The sequence below is a fragment of the Hyla sarda genome, chromosome 4 (assembly GCF_029499605.1).
Source record: "Hyla sarda isolate aHylSar1 chromosome 4, aHylSar1.hap1, whole genome shotgun sequence".
In the NCBI taxonomy this organism is placed as follows: Eukaryota; Metazoa; Chordata; class Amphibia; order Anura; family Hylidae; genus Hyla; species Hyla sarda.
In genome coordinates this window covers 192805956-192818634 of record NC_079192.1, presented here as the reverse complement: position 1 = coordinate 192818634, position 12679 = coordinate 192805956, and the positions used below count along the sequence as shown (strand labels likewise).

The window sequence follows — 12679 nt, the reverse complement described above, 5'->3', positions numbered from 1 at the left end:
TGGGATGTACTGGAAGAAGTCTCCATGTCTCATTGCAGGGGTAGATTCGATGACAGTTTTCATTTTCACAGACATCAAGCAGTGGAATATTTCTTCACTAATTAAGCTGTGCATCCATAGCAAAATTTAGAGGGGGGGGAGGGGGTTGTAGGGAAGAGGGGTGGTGTCATGAAACTATGTCCATTGGGGACTCGTTGGTGCCCCACTAGGTATGGGGACCCCTAGTGGTGGGATTTTCAAAGGCCATTTTCTTTATTAAATATTCAAAATTTTCTAAACAAGCAAATTAGAAAGAGTCTTTGTTTCTTTGTTTTTAATGATTAAAAACATATTAAAAGGTTTTTTCACCTGACAGTGCCCATTGAAAGGGTAATATCCACACTTAAAATCCTCATCAGATCAGCAAAATAGCTGACATGCTGTGGATGTAAAAATCTGCACCATGCTCAACATTACGCTGTAGAAATGTCCACAGCATGTAAATGAGATTTGTAAATTCTCATCCACATGTATTGTACTGTGTTCTGAAGAGTTTACCCACTCAAATATGTATGTAAAATCCTCAACACGGGGATTTAGCCTAAGTATAACTAGTGGTTTTAATGCTTCTACAGCTAATGTTCACAATTCACAGCTAATGTACATCTAATGTTCACAATTAATTTATTTGTGTTAATTTCTAACCTCAGATAAAAAGTTGTTTTTTAAGCAAAAAAAAATAAAAACAGCTGAAAATGTTGCCATTTTTTCTGTATTTTTTGCATGGCCATTGTATTTGGCTATAAACAGCGCACCTGTTATTTGCACAAACTTTTTATATAATGTAGATTAAAAAATGTGTATATTTTAGTGTGAAAAATGCTGTCTTGTACCTGCAGCTTTTGCCTGTGTGTCTCTGTGAGGAGACCAAATACAGGAAGTGAGCGCAGGACAAGCATGGCTTTGTGTAGGCTCCTGTCCTGTCAATCATCCTGCTGTGTGAGCCGGGAGCATGTCATAGAGCCTCAGTATATAGAGCCCTGCTTGTCCTCACTGCACAGAGCCCTGCTTGTCCTCACTGCACAGAGTCCTGCTTGTCCACTGTGCACTGAGGACAAGCAGGGCTCTGTGCACTGAGGACAAGCAGGGCTCTGTGCACAGAGCCCTGCTTGTCCTCAGTACACAGAGCCCTGCTTGTCCTCAGTACACAGAGCCCTGCTTGTCCTCAGTACACAGAGCCCTGCTTGTCCTCAGTACACAGAGCCCTGCTTGTCCTCAGTAAACAGAGCCCTGCTTGTCCTCAGTGTACAGAGCCCTGCTTGTCCTCAGTGTACAGAGCCCTGCTTGTCCTCAGTGTACAGAGCCCTGCTTGTCCTCAGTGCACAGAGCCCTGCTTGTCCTCAGTGTACAGAGCCCTGCTTGTCCTCAGTGTACAGAGCCCTGTTTGTACTCACTGCAGAGAGCCCTGCTTGTCCTCAGTGTACAGAGGCCTGCTTGTCCTCAGTGCACGGAGCCCTGCTTGTCCTCAGTGCACGGAGCCCTGCTTGTCCTCAGTGCACGGAGCCCTGCTTGTCCTCAGTGCACGGAGCCCTGCTTGTCCTCAGTGCACGGAGCCCTGCTTGTCCTCAGTGCACGGAGCCCTGCTTGTCCTCAGTGCACGGAGCCCTGCTTGTCCTCAGTGCACGGAGCCCTGCTTGTCCTCAGTGCACGGAGCCCTGCTTGTCCTCAGTGCACGGAGCCCTGCTTGTCCTCAGTGCACGGAGCCCTGCTTGTCCTCAGTGCACGGAGCCCTGCTTGTCCTCAGTGCACGGAGCCCTGCTTGTCCTCAGTGTACGGAGCCCTGCTTGTTCTCAGTGTACAGAGCCCTGCTTGTTCTCAGTGTACAGAGCCCTGCTTGTCCACCCACACTTCCTGTATTTGGTCTCCTCACAGAGAGACACATTTTAATTATACGGATGTAAAATTAATGTATACACAAATGAACATTTTACTATTGAGTTCTATAGAACAATAGTTAGAAAAAATACATACTGAGACAATCTCTTATTGTTTAATATCTTTAAATATTATTCTCTTAACCTCTTCCTTGTAAGATAATAACATACAGGAAATACTAGGCTTGGAAAAATGCACCAGTTTGAAACACCTCAACTTGGCTCACAATAATATCCATACCATTAGTGGATTTGGTAATTTGCCCATCAGAACGCTCAGCCTGGTAAGCTGTATACTTCTCATAGCTGATGTATAATAAACATTTCCATTGTGTTGTGAACCACAAAAGCTTTTAATCTTTTTAGTAAGCAGGATTTCGATGAAATGAGTTATTATAATAATTATCATTGAATGTTTAAATCCTGTCTGTAGCAATGTAAAATTTTTAATACTAGAAATAGAAGAAAAAATGTAATGAGATTTATAGATGGAGACAAAAGATAGTGGGTGGGCAAGTTGCATTAGAGATCAACACCATCATGCACTTTGTTAGACAGTAGATGTGTTGGAGAGGTCAATTTTATTGCCAGACCAGGGGCTGCATTTGAGCTGCTTTAAGAACACAAAATACAGTTAGTATATTAGTTTAATAGCCAATAAAATTAATAGGTGATAAATTAATATGTAATACATTGTCGAGTTCATGCACTGTTATAGACACCTTTTATACCTGTGTTTCCCAACCAGGGTGCCTCCAGCTGTTGCAAAACTACAACTCCCAACATGCCCGGACAGCCAAAGGCTGTCTGGGCATGCTGGGAATTGTAGTTTTGCAACAGCTGGGGGCTCCCTGGTTGGGAAACACTGTGTTATACAAATGAATAAGCTTTCTCATTTATCCTCTGACACCAGTATATGTTATGAATCCCATTGTTTATCTGTCTAATGGTTTTACATTATGCCTGTTTGTTTGTGGAACAATATATGAAATTGTTCAAATGCTGGTAGAATCTCCTGCAGCTAGAGGCAAGAATGATACCGTGAAAAATAGTGGCAGCAGGTAACTTTGTTGGAGGCCTCGTGTTTTACATGTTTCCCTTTATAAACTCAACACCTTTATTTCGTTTTTTTAGTAAACATTACAATTCTTTATGTAACAATACTTTGCCCATATATCCAACTTCTACTGAATAGTTATCCTGTTTGTAGAGGGAAAAGGTCATTTATACTTTGCTATTTAGTGCAGCCTTATAACACATTGTCCAGGATGTCTGAGAGTTATAAAGTTATACTAACTACTTACCTATTAATCTGCCAATGCTCTGGTGGTCTCCTCCAGTCTTTGTTTATTTTGCTGCAGTGATGATGGTATATACATCTATGTGACTGCTGCTGGTCTTGTCCCGTATATCCCAGCATCACCACTGAGGCCTGTGCTGCATCAATCAGTTGTATGTGTGGCACATTATTGCTGCAGAAAAAGTAAACAAAGACCAACAGGGACCACTGCAGCACCACTGCTGGGCCACAGGGGATTTAAAGCGTATCTGTCATAGTGCCAAAAAAAAAAAGTGATATGTTACTCAGTACCTAATCCTGATCATGTACATATAATGTTTATATTTTTATGTGCCTGGGACCTATATATCCCTAACAAATAGCATTTATATCTTGCTTACTTGCTTTATCTTCTTGTCTTGTGGAGGGGGCGTGTCCATCTCTCTTCATTTAGGCTAACATTCCACTGAGGATTTTCACACAAAAATGCTGTCAAAAACGCCCATTTTGCCGCACGGTGTGTTTTTCTGTGAAAAAACGCCTCGTCCAGATGTTAGCTGCAAGTCAACAGTAAACTGCAAAATGCCAGATCCACTTGGCGTTTTTCAGTTTTGCGTTTTTTTTAAATCCTTTGGGTGGTTTTCAGCTATTTTGGGCTCAGAGGCTGGTTTTCAAAAACGCCCTCCAAATCCTAGTTTGGCGTTTTTTTATCGGGAAAATCTTGGCGTTTTCCTCCCATAGAAGTCTATGGAAGTGGAAAAACGCCATGTGGGTTTTAACTTTGTCATTTTTGCAGGCGATTTTTATTCTTTTTTTTGGACTTTAGCGATCCAAAAAAGTGATGGAGATACTTTTTTTTAATAAAATTTCGTAGGGTACCATTAAAAAAAAATTATAAAAAAGATACAGTAGTGATGGAAAAAATAGTATTTAATGAAATATCTTTTTTATAATTACATTTTTATTAATTTTTAAACAGGGATCAATTCATGTGTGCGGGCAGGGCACAAAAAATGTAGCCGACAATAATAAAAATTTAGTGTGTGTGTGTTTTTAACTTTTTTTGTATTTTTTTTGTATTTTTTTTTTACATTTTTTACGTAGTACTACTACTCCCAGCATGGAACACACTGTTCCATGATGGGAGTAGTAGTACCTGTATTAATTGACAGATCGCCCCTTTGTGATCCTACTGTATAATGTATAGATGCGGGCGGCCTCTCTTCTATGGGCCCTGCACTGCCGTATATACCAGGGATGTAAGAAAAAATCGATTCCCGCGATTATCGCGATTTTTCACTTGCCGATACTGAATCGATTCAAAAATATTTTTAATCTATTCAGTATCAGCAAGTGAAAAATCGCTTTAGTGATGTGGAATTTGTATCTCCTGATGCACAGAAAGCATGTCCCGGGGATCAGGAGATACAAGTTCCACATTTTGTCAGCCGGATCTGACACGGCGGCGGCGCTCTGGATGTATGGAGCGGGCTCCGACTCGTGCCCGCTCCATACTCTGCAGCCCCCGGCTGTTCTTAGTAGCCGGGGGCCGCCGCTAATAGCCAGCATGCGGCGATCGCCGCGGCTGGCTATTAACCCTTTAGATCGCCGCTGTCAAAGCTGACAGCGGCGTCTAAAGGGAGATGTGTAGGCTCTCCGTGGCTCTGTCATTGATAGAGCCTGGCTGGACCAGGCTCTATCAATGGATCGCAGATGAATGGAGTTCAATAGAACTCTATTCATCTGTCTGAGGAATCTAATGATTCCTAAAAGACTAATAAAGTGTACCAAAAAAAAAAATAAAAAAAAAATAAAGTTTTAATAAAAGCGCAAAAGACATTGTTTTTTAAACAGAATTGGGATATATCGCGATGTATCGTCACCTAGACGGTATCGCGATATATCGGGATATATCGAATCGCCACACTGGTATCGCAATTCGAATCGAATCGCCAAATTCTTGGCGATTCACACCCCTAGTATATACACACCTATTCATATTTCCTGCAGAGAGCTGTGATTGGCCAGATGGTTCCAGCCACACAACTCTCTGTGGGAAATATGAATAGGTTTAGATACACATCAGTGCCGGGGACCATAGAAGAAAGGCCGGCTGCATCTCTACATTATACAAGAGGATCACAACGGGTGTCAGGAGTGACACTCACTGCGATCTGTCTATTAATGAAGGAACTACAGCTCCCAGCATGGAGCAGAGTGTGCTCCATGTTGGGAGCAATAGTACCTGCAGTAAGGGACAGATCACAGCAAGTGTCACTCCTGACACCAGCTGCGATCCTCCTGATGTGAATTTCGGGGATCAGCTGTGCTCTGGCTACAGAGCCGGGAGAACAGCTGATGCTGAGCAGTAGATATACATCGTATATCTACTGCCCGGCAAGAATTTACAGTGAGCCTGCAATGTGTATACAGTATACACATTGCTGGCTCACTTAACCCCTTGCTGAGCTGTGCGCTATGTGCAAGCCTGGCAAGGAAAGCGTTAACTCACACTGCTGGACAGTGTAGGATAACCCTTTGGGCGGTATACAATATATACAGCTATCTATAGATAGCTGTATATAGTGTATACAGAAGATGAAGAAGTTCCCTTACCTCCCTCCAGTCCCGGCTGGGTCTGTGTAGCTCCTAATGATGTCATTAGGAGGCAGAGCTTCAGGCGAGAGCCAGGCTGGTAAGTCTGAGGCTCTGATCACATTGTCCGGTTTGGATAATGTGAACATACCCTTCTGGCAGTGTCCTCCCAGACAGGGAGACTCCAGCTGTTGCTAAACTACAACTCTCGGCATGCCCAGTCAGCCAGAGGCTGTCTGGGCATGCTGGGAGTTGTAGTTTTGCACCAATTGGAGGCTCCCTGTTTGGGTAGACATTGCATTATGGGCGTTTTGCCCAGCGGACAGGGCAAAAAATGCCCTAACCAATTTTTTGTGTTTTTTTTTTCTTCTCGTTTCAGATCCGTGTATGCAGCGGATTACGGCGGATTCGATGGATTACGGCAGATGAACTAGATTTTTTTTCTTTTAATAAAATGGCTACCGAGGGCTGTGGGGGAGTGTTTTTTTTAAATAAAATAATTTTTCCAGTGTGTTGTGTTTTTTTTAAAGTTTTTTTTATTGAATTTTCAGGTAAAGTAGTGGAAGCGGTCTTATTGATGCAATCCATTACTAAGCCGGGGCTTAGCGTTACCCCCAAAAACGGCTAACCCCCAATTATTACCCCGGTACCCACCACCACAGGGGTGCCGGGAAGAGCCGGTACCAACAGGCCTGGAGCGTCAACAATGGCGCTCCTGGGCCTAGGTGGTAACAGGCTGGCATTATTTAGGCTGGGGAGGGCCAGTAACAAGTATCCTAGCCCATCCTGGTAACGTCAGGCTGTTGCTGCTTGGTTGGTATCTGGCTGTGAATAAAAATACGGGGAACCCTATGCTTTTTTTTTTTCCATAAATAAATAAATTTAAAAAAATGCATAGGGTTCCCTGTATTTTTATTCACAGCCAGATACCATCTAAGCAGCAACAGCCTGACGTTACCAGGGTGGGCAAGGACCATTGTTACTGGCCCTACCCAGCCTAAATAATGCCAGCCTGTTACCACCTAGGCCCAGGAGCGCAATTTTTGACGCTCCGGGCCTGTTGGTACCGGGTCTTTCCGACACCCCTGTGGCGGTGGGTATCGGGGTAATAATTGGGGGTTTCTGCTAGCTGTTTTTGGGGCTAACGCTAAGCCCCGGCTTAGTAATGGATTCCGTCAATAAGATGGCTTCCACTACTAAGCCTGAAAATTCAAATTACAAAAAACACAACACATTGGAAAAATTATTTTATTTAAAAAAAAACTCCCCCACAGCCCTTGTTAACCATTTTATTAAAAGAAAAAAAATCCAGTTCATCCACCGTAATCCTCTGCATACACGGATCTGAAACAAGAAGAAAAAAAAAAGAAAAAAAATTGGTTAGGACATTATTGGCGCTCTCCGCTGGGGAGAGCTACCATGATGCAATGTCTTCCCAAACAGGGAGCCTCCAATTGGGGCAAAACTACAACTCCCAGCATGCCCAGACAGCCTCTGGCTGACTGGGCATGCCGAGAGTTGTAGTTTAGCAACAGCTGGAGTCTCCCTGTCTGGGAGGACACTGCCAGAAAGGGCTGTTCACATTGTACAAAACGGACAATGTGAACAGAGCCTCACACCCTTATCAGCCTGGTTCCCGTCTGTAGCTCCACCCCCTAATGACATCATCACTAGCTACACAGGGAACGACAGGTAAGCGGACAGGGAACGAGGGAGGTAAGCGGACTTCGTCTTCTGTATACACTATATACAGCTATCTATAGACAGATGTATATAGTGTATACAGCCCAAAGGGGCTACAGGAGCAGGGAGTCCTGTCAGTATAGTGACAGGATTCCCGTTTCCTGTATAGTATGCACTGGTACACTATGCACCCCTGTATACTATACAGCCGGGGGGCTGTACATCACTCCTCATCTCCTTACACTCTGTGGACCGGGCGCTCAGCATCCGACCCACAGAAAGGTACCTGAAGACAGGGAGAAAACTGCAACAGGTGATAAAAATGGCTATTTCCACACACCAGGAAAAATGCCAGAAAAACTACCATAACGCAGGGAAAATCCCTGTTTTCTTGGCAGTTTTTCCTGGCGTTTTTTCTGGTGGGAAAAAACCTCAGAGGAATCCTAGCCTCACTGTGATGACTCATATGCTCTGAGCCTGGGAGCAGCCTGGCAGTCTGCAAATAACTGCACAGTAGTTTTTATGCATTCATGTTCTCTCTGTTCCTAGTAAAGCTGGATGCTAATCAACATAGCTCTCACTATGTGTGTCATTCAGCTTTCACTGACTCCTGAATGTCTGATCAGCTCTGTAATTCAGGAGTTAGAGAAAGCTATGGATGTTCAAGCATGCTGGGGGTTGTAGTTTTGCAACAGCTGGAGCTGCAGTGTTAATAAAGCACTGTGTAAGAGCAGTGTTGCCTTTAGCTGTTGCAAAACTACAACTCCCAGAATGCCCACACATCCTTTGTCTGTAGTTTTGCAAGAGCTGGAGGCACACAGCTGTAGAATACACAGCTCTAAAACAGAGGTTTACAAAGATTGTACCCCGCAGCTGTTGTAAAACTACAACTCCCATCATGGGAGTTGTAGTTTAGGAACAGCTAAAGGCTGTAGTTGTGCAATGGCGATCTCCTATACTGGATACCAACACATATTACGGCCAGTATCCAGTATGCTGCAAAGACTGAGTAGTCTGTCTGCATAAAGATAGATGACCCCTAGTGGTGGCTATTTTTATTTTTTAGTAAAATTGAAATTTTTTTAAAATAAATGTATATTGAAAAATGTCATCTTAGGCATGACCCGTTATAATGTCCCGTTAAGAAAACCCACAAAACGGCCATTAAACGGCCGTTACAAAATCCCATTCAAGTCTATGGGACTTTTTGATTATCCGTTATCACCCGTTTTAGCCCGTTATGAATAACGGATGTTATTTGTGACGGGAGAAAAAATACTTACTTGCACTAATTTTTCTCCTGTCACAAATAACGTTCGTTATTCATAACAGGCTATGACGGGTAATAACGGATAATCAAAAAATCCCATAGACTTGAATGGGATTTTGTAATGGCCATTTAACGGCCATTTTTAAGGGTTTTCTTAATGGGACATTGTAACGGGCCTTTAAAACGGAGCAACATATAGTGTGAAAGGAGCCTTATCAGTAGTACTACAAAATAAAAAAAAGTGTTTCATAATGACAGTGCCTCATTAATAGGTGAGTAACCTTGGATTTTTTATTCGTACAACTCTCTGAATAGATGTTTGTAAACCTTTCTTTACTACGTGTGAGGGTTTACTTGCCTTCTTATTATTTACTTTAATTAATCATGATTCAACACAGTAGTAAACCTCAACAACTGAGCTTTATAAAGAACAAAAAAGTTATTACTTACATGCTTGAATGGAACCATAGGCAGCATAAAAAATGGCAACAGTCTATGATTTACTCTGAAAGGCTGCACTCTTTCAGAATAACCATAGTTGTAGCATCGGCTGGGAACAAGGCTCCAAGTCATTGGAATGGTCTACCAGTCATGATGGACAGATTCCACCTCATACGCAAATAGGGAGAGGTCTGTCAGGGCCTGGAGACCACCCTAATGATTAGAAGAGTAGACCATAAACTGCTATCATAAGGAAGCCCGTTAGTGTTTCATCTTTCATGCATAAAACTAGTGACAGGTCCCCTTTAAGGATATTAAGCCCCAATCTTAACATATTTATTATATTCCTCAATATGACAATATCCTGATTATTTAATATAAAAAAATTATGTTGTTAAAAAAGAGAATTATAATAAGTTATAATGCTTTCTTTTTTAACATTTCATCCCAACATTTATGTTCAAGGCTTCCAATCAAATTAAGAACATCTCTGGCTTGGAAAATCTTAACTCTTTACAAACACTGGACCTCTCATCTAACCAGATCACTAGTCTTGAAGGCCTGGAGGGATTGGAATTTTTGCAGACCCTTAACCTTCAAGATAATGAGGTAATGGGCACTTGGGTTTATGTTTTACTGTTTGGACAGGGTCACACGGGGCGCATCCCCAGTGTATTTTACACTGCTGATGCGCCGATGGCAGTCACAGAGGAACTGCAGAGCAAGCTTTTGTTACTACCAGTAGACAAACAGAGCTTCTCCTTGCTCTGCAGCCTCTCTGTGACCGCATTCGCAGCGTGAAGTATAATGCAAATGTTCTTCCAAACATCCTACTTTGACATGGATCGATAACTATAGGGACATGGAGATGTTAATGTAAGCTTTACCACCTGACCCTTTATCTAATACTGCTGGCATACTACTACTACTGGCTTACTACTTTAATGTGTAGACAAAACCATAGTGACGGCAATAGATTTGCAGAGCTGCATCTTAGCAAAAACTACACAGAGATTCTGTTCTTCAAGGAATATTTGTTCTCCTTGTGTACTCCCACAATTTCTACTGTCATTGCTAAAAGTAATCCTGGATCAGTTTGATTCCTATTAAAGTCTTCCCTAGTCTACTGTATATTGATGCATACTCTATACTGAAGAGTTTTCCAAACAGCCTTTGGCTGTCAGGGCTTGCTGGGAGTCATAGTTTTTGCACCAGCTGAAGGCACTCTGTTTGGAAAAAACACTGCTTTACAGTACTGTGAAAATATGAAAGTGCTATATAACATTCCATGCATATGTACTTCAAGGTGCAGTACCTGTAGTGAACCCCTTTTTTCGCTAGGGGGTGTTCAAAAACTAGTGTATAGTTATTCTTGTTAATCTTGGCTATTTGTGATCTTTCTAACAATGTTTATATTGACAGATTTGTCAGATAAGTGAAATTGCGTTTATTGAAGAGCTACCATTGCTACATATACTAAATCTCCTAAAAAATCCAGTGCAGGTAAGTGGTGCCACTCAACTTTTTTATTTTTCATTGCTAATGCAATATTTCTTTATTATAACGGAATAGCAAATTGCAGTTTTAAGGTATGAAAATAAATTGATCAGATGAGATTTCATAGCATAGAGAGAGAGAGAGAGAGAGAGAGAGAGAGGATTTATTGATGTAAAACAAACTAACTATTCATTTTTTTTTTGTTTTATATTGTAACCAACCAGTAGCAGCATAAACAAAATAAAAATTAGCACAAAACCACATTAGGGGTATAGTCAAAGGAGCAGATTATGGAACACTCACGAAATTCTAAAAATTGTTGTATTTACATGCGGTTTCACTGCAGCGCAATACTGCCCTGTGTGACTGTACCTGTACATTTAGCGGCCACTTTATAAGGGCGACCTGTACACTTTTATACACTAATTTAGGGTAGAGTCACACACAGCGCATCTGCAGCAAGTACAAAAACATCTGAACATAAAAGAAAAAAAAAAGATGCATAGCCGATCATACCATTATACAGTGAATGCAATCTATGCATATAAAAGTTCCCTATGGGGTCTTAAAAAGTGTAAAAAAAAGTTTTGTGACGTCACCCCCCCCCCCCCCAAACCTGCAGATTATCTGCCACATGTGAACATACCCTAACTTCTATTTTTTTTTAATGTAAAATACATGATTCAGTACAAAATAATGCATCTGTTTTTTTCATTCATGTTCAGATGTTTTTGTACTTGCTGTACAGAGGTTTGTGGTAAACATTCTAAAAACAAGCTATCACAGTTACTTGCTGGTAATTTAGAATGTATCTTCTTTTATGAATTATACTTGCATTGTATTGCTAAATATTTACATACTGAACATTGATTTTTCATTAGGTATGTTATTTTTTCTTTTTTTTTTAGGAACAAGCGGAGTATTGGCTATCAGTGCTGTTTATGCTGCCGAGATTAACTGGACTGGATGAGAAGAAGATCAGAGTTGAAGAGAAGGTATTTATCTCCACACCTGCTTCCCACCAATTAATAAACATCTTCCCTAAGTAATCAGTGTTGCCTAGTAATTACATTGGTGATGCGGAGAGGAAAATATAGTCCATCCCAGAGGATTATCACAAGCTGACAAAGACCGACATCTCAGTACACTGTGCATCTTCAGTATGTATACACATCCAGTCTGCAGTGGTAACTACTTAAAGGGGTATTCCAGGAAAAAACATATTTTTTTCATATCAACTGGCTCCAGAAAGTTAAACAGATTTGTAAATTACTTCTATTAAAAAAATCGTAATCCTTCCTGTACTTATCAGCTGCTGAAGTGGAGTTATTCTTTTCTGTCTGACAACAGTGCTCTCTGCTGACACCTCTGTCTGTCTCAGGAACTGTCCAGAGCATGAGAGGTTTGCTATGGGGATTTGTTGCTACTGGACAGTTCCTGAGATAGACAGAGGTGTCAGCAGAGTGCACTCTTGTCAGACAGATAAAGAGCAACTCAAATTCAACAGCTGATAAGTACTGGAAGGATTGAGATTTTTTAATAGAAGTAATTTACAAATCTGTTTAACTTTCTGGAGCCAGTTGATATGAGAATTTTTTTTTTTTTTTTACTGGAATACCCCTTTAAATGCAGCTCCCTCTAGGGACAGCATGGAGGAGTTACAGACACGGATTCCAGTCACTTATGGGTAAATATATATATTGTTTTAGAAAACTCATGGCTCAATTGTTGCAGCGTGATACCGGCACTGTGATGCAGGAGTCTGAGGTGCAAGTTACACCTACTGCTTTCTTGCTATTCAGACATGTTCACACAGACAAATTTATAAACTTTTTATTTCTGGAGGGTTTTTTCAGTTGTTTTTTGGAGCGGATTTTAGGATGTTTTATTTTTTTTTTACTGCCCAACCAACCTCAGGTATCAAAAAACAAACAAAAAAAAGATGGTTTTTGGAGCATTTTTTTGTCAAGGTTCTGCACCAAAAACCATGCCAACATGAGT

The 12679-nt window shown here is 41.4% G+C and overlaps 1 protein-coding gene across 1 annotated transcript in view; it reads left to right on the top strand.

The window, feature by feature from the left end:
- The window catches only part of LRGUK (leucine rich repeats and guanylate kinase domain containing), a 60494-nt gene that overhangs the window by 13898 nt on the left and 33917 nt on the right, over positions 1-12679 (top strand). The window contains exons 6-9 of the mRNA XM_056573179.1: positions 2073-2197; positions 9647-9790; positions 10604-10684; positions 11587-11673. Of these exons, the coding sequence (XP_056429154.1) occupies positions 2073-2197; positions 9647-9790; positions 10604-10684; positions 11587-11673 (437 nt within the window). The remainder of the gene's footprint in view (positions 1-2072; positions 2198-9646; positions 9791-10603; positions 10685-11586; positions 11674-12679) is intronic.